Source organism: Oryctolagus cuniculus, chromosome 4 (assembly GCF_051225735.1).
Source record: "Oryctolagus cuniculus isolate XC-2025 breed Fujian yellow rabbit chromosome 4, ASM5122573v1, whole genome shotgun sequence".
Lineage (NCBI taxonomy): Eukaryota > Metazoa > Chordata > Mammalia > Lagomorpha > Leporidae > Oryctolagus > Oryctolagus cuniculus.
Window position 1 is genome coordinate 117,001,181 of NC_142870.1, and position 8,928 is coordinate 117,010,108.

General features: G+C 38.5%; 1 protein-coding gene across 1 annotated transcript; it reads left to right on the forward strand.

The window, feature by feature from the left end:
• The first annotated feature begins 521 nt into the window (after positions 1–521).
• LOC100144340 (small ribosomal subunit protein uS2-like) lies at positions 522–1,528 on the forward strand. Its single transcript, XM_002716358.6, has one exon. It carries the CDS (start codon positions 606–608, stop codon positions 1,491–1,493), a length of 888 nt encoding a protein of 295 aa, XP_002716404.1. The 5' UTR covers positions 522–605; the 3' UTR covers positions 1,494–1,528.
• The last annotated feature ends 7,400 nt before the right edge of the window (positions 1,529–8,928 follow it).

The following is an 8,928-nucleotide window of genomic DNA, read 5'->3' on the forward strand; positions in this document are numbered from 1 at the left end:
TAAAATGAAAGCTTCTACTTGATAGCACTGATATAACAGGTATTGTTTAAGCGCCCTACAGATATGAACTCATCGAATATATACATAACAGACAAAATTCTCTCGTTCCTGAAGAAGAAACAGGGTTTTTTTAAATCTCTCCAAAGCTATATAACTAATCTGATCAATGGAGATTTTGGAATTAAAAAATCAGGGTCTTGCCACATGCTACAAAATGACTATCCATTAATAGTGTCTGAACCAAAACAGAATTTTTTAAAAAATAAAAATTTGTCTTAAAGTGTATTGTTCTCCATGTAAGGAAGCATGTACTATGGTTGGATCTGGTATCTTTAATAAGTTTGAAAGTTACTTCCTTTTATTTAAAGATTTATTTACTTACTTGAAAGGCAGAGTTACAGAGAGGGAGAGACAGGATGAAGCGAGGAGCCTGGAACTCCTTTCAGGTCTCTCACTTGAGTGCAGTGCCATATTCTGCTACTTTCTGGTGCACATTTACAGGGAGCTGGGTCAGAAGTGGAGCAGCCCCTTTCCGCGCTACCCGGCCAGGGGTCCATACGGCGTTGTTTTTGATTCCCGGCGTAACTTAAGGGGAAGCTGTCACAATGTCCGGAGCCCTTGATGTCCTGCAAATGAAGGAGGAGGACGTCCTCAAGTTCCTTGCAGCAGGAACCCACCTAGGTGGCACCAACCTTGACTTCCAGATGGAACAGTACATCTACAAAAGGAAGAGTGATGGCATCTACATCATCAATCTGAAGAGGACCTGGGAGAAGCTGCTGTTGGCGGCTCGTGCTATTGTGGCCATTGAAAACCCTGCTGATGTCAGTGTGATATCCTCCAGGAACACTGGCCAGAGAGCTGTGCTGAAGTTTGCTGCTGCCACTGGAGCTACTCCCATTGCTGGCCGCTTCACACCTGGAACCTTCACTAACCAGATCCAGACAGCCTTCCGGGAGCCACGGCTTCTGGTGGTTACCGACCCTCGGGCTGACCACCAGCCTCTCACGGAGGCATCTTACGTGAACCTGCCTACCATTGCTCTGTGCAACACAGACTCGCCTCTGCGCTACGTGGACATCGCCATCCCGTGCAACAACAAGGGAGCCCATTCAGTGGGTCTGATGTGGTGGATGCTGGCCCGGGAGGTTCTGCGCATGCGTGGTACCATCTCCCGTGAACACCCCTGGGAGGTCATGCCTGATCTCTACTTCTACAGAGATCCTGAAGAGATTGAAAAAGAAGAGCAGGCCGCCGCTGAAAAAGCTGTGACCAAGGAGGAGTTTCAGGGTGAATGGACGGCCCCAGCGCCCGAGTTCACTGCTACTCAGCCCGAGGTTGCTGACTGGTCCGAAGGCGTGCAGGTGCCCTCTGTGCCTATTCAGCAGTTCCCCACTGAGGACTGGAGTGCTCAGCCCGCCACTGAAGACTGGTCTGCAGCGCCCACTGCCCAGGCCACCGAGTGGGTGGGAACAACCACTGAGTGGTCTTAGGCTGCTTGTCACGGGCTCTCACACAAGCATGGAAATGAGGTTGACGGAAAATAAACATCAGTTTCTACAAAAAAAAAAAAAAAAAAAAAGAAGTGGAGCAGCCAACATGTACTGACAACCATAAGGGATGGCAAACCACCACACCATAAGGGCTGCTTGACCTACCACACCACAGTACTTGGCCCCTGAACATTATTTCTTAGGAGCAGTTGTGAGAATCTTGAAATACTGTTTATTCCTCTGGCACATGACACTGGTGTAAAGAAGATATAAAAAGCATGAACATTTTGGAATCCCATGTTTCCCCCTCCTAAAATGACAATAAGTTGGTAGACTCTCATTTTATCTTGACCAACTCATTTTCCTTTGCCTAAGACGTTTCTGGCTTTAACATCTGAAGTGGCAATGCCAGGTTAATAAAATACATGATCTGCACAGTCAAGTTAACAGACATTTTCCCTGTGTCATTTTCCAATAACTAACACTAAAAAGCCATTTAGAGGTTTGCATCTGTTACTGGATTTTCTGTATGTATACCTTTCAGCAGAGAGCTAACATGGTATTTTGATTCTGAAGTAAATTTTTTTTTCCATACGGGTATTTTTTTGCCTATCTTGACCTAAGCCATATAATCAGAACTTTTTCAGCCCAGGGGGATTTTGCCAGCACAGGGAAAACAGCAGAGATACATGTATTACCAGCAGTCTGAAGGACAAAACTGTAGAGTGAAGTCCAAAATTCTAATGAGAAAAAAGACTTGTGACGCTTGACCTGACAATCCAACCATCTCTTCTCACTGATTATGAAACTATGATATTGCATGGACTCAGAGTCTAAAAACACAAGCCAAAGGACCTTTAGAAGACGGCACAGCAGCTTTGCAATCTCACTGTTTGAAGGAGGAAAGGAGAGGTCAGCTTGCTAAACTCCAAAGTCCTCCAAGGAAATGACCTAGGAACAGACCTCCCAAAGATAGACACAGTTCAAGTAAATGCTGTAGCCCCAGAAAGAATGTCTCCCAACAAATAGTTTTGGAATATCGCAATAAATGTAAACTATACTCACAGAGAAGTTGTTTACTTTATATTTGGGTCCAATAATGTCTATAAAACATTTTAAAATTTGATTATGGAGATAAAAATATTATGAAAGCCTAAGAAAGTTAGTCTGTTGTTGAGGTGTATTTTTTTCCTGAACTATAGTCTAGATGACTCCCAAATTTCTAACAGCTATGTGTGTAAGATAATCTGAACTGGTCACATTTCATCCTAGTACCAAATGATCCACAGCATCAGTGTTAGAATAAGTCATGTGTGGAAGAGCCCTCTTTTCTCTGTCTTCCTGATGGGACATTAGGTATCTTTCTGTTTAAGTCCCTATGATGTTTATGTTTAAACAAAAAATTTTGCTTTTAGCAGAATTGATACTACATTGTTGTGATATCTATTACTCCTTAGGTAGTGTATCATTGTTCTGAGCCCACTTTTCACAATTAAAAAGAATAAAAATGTTTTACGGATTTCATGATGAGTCTGTTATCCAAATAATATTACCAGTCTCAAATTACCTAAAAGTTGTATTTATTTTTAATGTGTTGCTTGCTGTCTTTTTTTTTTTTTTTTGACAGGAAGAGTTAGCGAGAGAGAGAAACAGAGAGAAAGGTCTTCCTGTCTTCCTTTTCCATTGGTTTTCCATTGGTTCACCCCCCCCCCCCAAATGGCCGCTATGGCCAGCGCGCTGGGCCAATCCAAGTCAGGAGCCAGGTGCTTCCTCCTGGTCTCCCATGCGGGTGCAGGGCCCAAGGATTTGGGCCATCCTCCACTGCACTCCCGGGCCACAGCAGAGAGCTGGACTGGAAGAGGAGCAACTGGGACAGAATCCGATGCCCCAACCAGGTCTAGAACCTGGTGTGCGTGCCTGCGCCGCAGGCGGAAGATTAGCCAAGTGAGCTGCGGCACGGGCCGCTTGCTGTCCTTTTAATAATTGTGTTGTAGAGCTGTTTACCTCCTGGTTCTTTCAACTAAATAAATATTTATAAGCAAATTATATGTATCGAAACATTTCAGAATGTTTTTTTTATTTTCAACAAAATTATGCATGTAATGTTGATCATTACCTTGTGAAAATATTTCTATAAATTGATGGCTGAAACCGATATTTTTCCCTGATTCATGTTTTCAGTCTCTCGCTCCTATGATCCCATATTCTGGAGTCTATAACTTCTTCAAGGCAGTTGATGCACAACTCCATGATTTTCTACTCTAAATAATTTTGTCCACTAACACAAATGTTATAATGAGATACATCACTGCATGGTGAAAAACAATCTTAAAACAACCAGATACATTTGGGTTGCATAGAGAAACATGATTTCGAAACAAAAGTGAAACACATCATATTTTAACCTCATCACCCATGATAAAACAGGGTTCTTGGGTCAGAGGTTTTCTTTGAAAGAGAATTTATGCCTGTGATACATTAAGCAGAGATTTTAGTAATGATTTTCTGTTACAATTTTTGTGACAATTCAATGCCAGAAATTGTGGAAACAATTCCTGTAATTTTTTTTTTCTTTTTTCTTACCTAGAGGTTGTTTTTAAAGACAAGGACGCATAGTATAATAAACACAGCTTGAATTGTAGTCAATAACAATAAGGTGATTTGCGTAAACTTGTATATACACTCTAAGATCATTGATTTGTCAACAATCATTTTCTCTGAAATCTCAACCATGTTCTCAAAAACTTGTAAAATATAATTCTAATATAAATTCAGAAATATTGGGAAAACCAAATCCATCCTGGAAACATAAATGATGTAATATTGTTATATTATCATAAAATCTTTAAGAAATGTATAAAATATTGTACATTTTAAATGTTTGATGTTTTCTCAGAGAAAAATTATCATATCCTTGGCTTTTAAAATATTTTATCCTGGCCTTGGCCGTGGCTCAATAGGCTAATCCTCCGCCTTGTGGTGCTGGCACACCGGGTTCTAGTCCCGGTCAGGGCGCCAGATTCTGTCCCGGTTGCCCCTCTTCCAGGCCAGCTCTCTGCTATGGCCCGGGAGTGCAGTGGAGGATGGCCCAAGTGCTTGGACCCTGCACCCCATAGGAGACCAGGAGAAGCACGTGGCTCCTGGCTCCTGCCTTCGGATCAGCGCAGTGCGCCGGCCGCAGCGTGCCAGCCACGGTGGCCATTGGAGGGTGAACCAATGGCAAAAGGAAGACCTTTCTCTCTGTCTCTCTCTCTCACTGTCCACTCTGCCTGTCAAAAAAAAATATTTTATCCGACTTTCATTATCAAATGTAATATTCAAGTAAGATTTTATTTTTTCTTAAAAATATTTTGTTTTAATTTATTAACAATTGAGAGACTATATACTAAACCTTAAACCATGTCCAGGATGTAAATAACATGAACAAAATAACAATTCCAATAATTTGTATCTATTAAAGTAATTTAAAATATCTGTAAATATATAGGTAACTTTAAAATAGGGAGAGATTGTTACTATTTAGTGATATAAAGCTTGCAAGTTCTTATTCTGGCCCACAACTTTCTTTCACAATTGATAGTGACAGGGAGGTGTCTCCTCTCGATTTGCTGAAGTTTACACCTTCAGGCCACTTCCCTCTTATGTCATAGAGTACTTGAATACTCTCTGTTTATGTGCCCATAAAGCCATCTTGCTGCAGTTAGTTACTGCCCTATTGGACACCATTCATAGTCATTTAAACGCTTCACTGACACAATTACTTATGTCATATACCTTGAAGATTTAATTACCCCATCTTTATTGCAACTCAATTCACAATTGCTAAGATGTGGAATCAACCCAGAAGTCAACTGATGCCCGGATAAAGAAAATGTGGTGTGTGTATACATATATATAATAGACATTAATATATATAATTATATATATAATGGAATACTTGTCAGCCATAAAAATAATGCAATCCTATTTTTGCAACAAAATGGATGACATTGGAAAACATCATACGTACTGAAATAAGCCAATCCCAAAACTACAAATATCATATGTTTTCCATGATCTGCTATAGCTAATGTAATATTAATTACATTTATTACTACTAATAAAAAATATAATGTGCATGAGCAAAATTGAAAATTTAAGATCTGATTATTGTTACAGCCCTTGTCTCTACTGTTGAAGAACAGTTTTCTTCTTCTTCTTCTTCTTCTTCCTACTTGTTGAATTTTTCACTTTGTGGAAGCTTAACCTGATGATTACAAAATTAACCAAAAAATATGCCATAAATTTAAAAGAAAAAATAAGAAAGAAGGAGGACAGAGGGTAGGAATATGTGTGGCAGGGAGGGTAAGGTGGGAAGTCTCAACATGCTCCTAAATCTGTATGTGAAATACATGAAATTTGTTCACCTTATATAAATATAAAATAAACCAAAACAAAAAATTATCCGCAAAGACAGACTTTCAGTAACTCTCTGTCACTACTTTTCTTTCAAATACTACCAAACCTTTACAAAACCTCTAACTTTAAGGGCAGGCATTTGGTGTACCACTTAAAACACAGCTTAGGAGATAAGTATCCTGCATTACAGTACCTTGGGTTTCAGTCCAGCTTCCTGCTACTGTGCATCATGGGAGGCAGCAGATAATGGTGCAAGTGCATGGATCCCTACTGACTATGTAAGACACTCGGTTGAATTCTCAAATCCTGGTTTGTTCTTGTAAACATTTGGGGAGTGAAACAGCAGATAGGAGATGTCTGCCTATCCATCTGTCTTTCTGCCTTTCAAATAAGTTTAAAAGTTCAATAAAATAATTAAAAGTCAAAACAAAATTACTAAATTTTGATAATTCATTTGACCTTACAATTTCCCAAACTGTAACCTCCATGAGGAGATTAGGGCAGACAGTTGAAATGATACTTATCAACTCCATTTCCAAAGTACAGGTCTTTACTAACATTTTCTAAATTTAAGTCATTCTTAAATTATTGTACTCTGACTCCAAAAGTTTTTTTTTTATTTTATTTGGCCCTTTTTCCAATGATTTTTTTTCCCACTGCCCAATTTCCTACTTTTTCCAGCTTGCAAGCAATGGAGAATCTTTACAAGAATTATTAAATTTCAGATTTTATAATTTTTAAAGATTTATTCTTTTGTTTTGAAAAACAGACTGATGAGAGAGAAAGAGATTTTACATTGCTGATTCTCTCCCCAAATGCCACAACAATCAGGGCTGTGCCAGACTGAACCCATGAGCCAGAAGCTCCATGTGGGTCTGACACATTGGTGGCAGGTAGTTAAGCACTTGATTTAACTTTTACTGCCTTCCAGACACATTAGCAAGAAGCTGAACTGGGAGTGTGGAGTAACCAAAACAGGTACTCCAATATGAGATGCAGGTATCCCAAGCAGTGGCTTAATCCACTGCGCTAGGAATCCTACACCCCCTTTATTTTTAAAAGTATACTTTTAATTAAATTCAGCTGCAATGATTAGTAAATGCATAATACTGTTTAATTTTGTTTACCAGGAATAAATGTGTGAGACAGAACCAAGATGTGGAAAAAACATACCAAAAGAATATTCTGATTCTTCTCACATTTTCCTAACAACCACTTAAGGGGGACTTTAATATTGATTTAAAATTAAATGGTTTTTTATTTGACTCTTTTATCTTCAATTATCCTAAAGCCATTTGCATACATTCTTCCCTTCAAGTGTCTGGTATGTTGATCCCCTTATTCAGGGTTAGTTACAAATATTGATTCTATGTCACAGATAAAAGTGACCAGAAGACAAGTTTTACCTGTTCCTACCATCTCCTTTATTCATTTTAATTCAATCTGTGTGCATATAATGCTGATTTATTTCCTTCTAGCCTGAATGCATTTTAATACAAAGCCAAGCTTGTATTAACCCATGGATACTCTTAACAGATTTTTTTCTTTTTTCTTGAATCATTGATTTTTCACTGCTGGTTGTATGAAACCCATCAACCTATAGAAACATTATTACTTCTCTGAATAAAAAATATGCAAGCCTCAAACTCTCTTTACTCATAGTTTCCTTGTATTTTAACTCATTTTCTTCTCCTTGTGCAAAATTTTGGAAAATAATTGTATATTTGTCACTCTCCACAATTTATCTCATCTTAATATTTGTTAAAATGACACCAATTATCACCCAGGACAAATATTTATCATACACTGGCATTCTTAATTCATTCATGGCTTCCATAGTTATAAGTCCAATGATCAGTTTTAAGTTTTCAAGGGGGCTGGATGACTTTAGCTATATCCTCTGAGAAATGATTGATTTGGTTGTTGGTTGGACTTTGATGAAGAAATTGAGACATCAAAGATGATAACACAAGTCAAGATTTCTTTATGTTAGCAAAACACACATATATAAATATTTACCCTAATTTATCATGTCAGAAAAAAGTCTAAGATTAGTGGCCTACTTTCCTCAGATCATTTTTAAACAATATTGTTTCCAGTTGTTTATATCAGAAATTTTGGTTAACTCTTTGCCTTGTCCCTTTTAATGTTGTTCCAGATCACCACTATATCTCTATGGCTTTCCCAAATGATGAAATTCTGAGAATTAATAGAAAACAAGAACCCACTTTTTTTTTTTAACTTTTATTTAATGCATATAAATTTCCAAAGTACGACTTATGGATTACAATGGCTTCCCCCCCATACCGTCCCTCCCACCCACAACCCTCCCCTTTCCTACTCCCTCTCCCCTTCCATTCACATCAAGATTCATTTTCGATTATCTTAATATACAGAAGATCAGCTTAGTATACATTAAGTATGGATTTCAACAGTTTGCTCCCACACAGAAACATAAAGTGAAAAATAATAGATGATTTTTTTAAATGATGATGAAATCAGAGCAGACCTATTGTCATGTTTAATCCCAGTGAGAGTCAAGTTGGGAATTGATAATTTCTTTTTTTTCTTTTTTTTTTTTTTACAGAGGATCAGTTTAGTATGCATTAAGTAAGGATTTCAACAGTTTGCACCCCCATAGAAACACAAAGTGAAATATATTGTTTGAGTACTCGTTATAGCATTAAATCTCAATGTACAGCACATTAAGGATAGAGATCCTACATGAGGAGTAAGTGCACAGTGACTCCTGTTGTTGACTTTACCAATTGACACTCCTGTCTATGGCATCAGTAATCTCCCTATGCTCCAGTCATGAGTTTCCAAGGCTATGGAAGCCCTCTGAGTTCTCCGACTCTTATCTTGTTTAGATAAGGTCATAGTCAAAGTGGAGGTTCTCTCCTCCCTTCAGAGAAAGGTACCTCCTTCTTTGATGACCTGTTCTTTCCACTGGGATCTCACTCGCAGAGATCTTTTGCCAGAGTGTCTTGGCTTTCCATGCCTGAAATACTCTCATGAGCTTTTCAGCCAGCTCCGA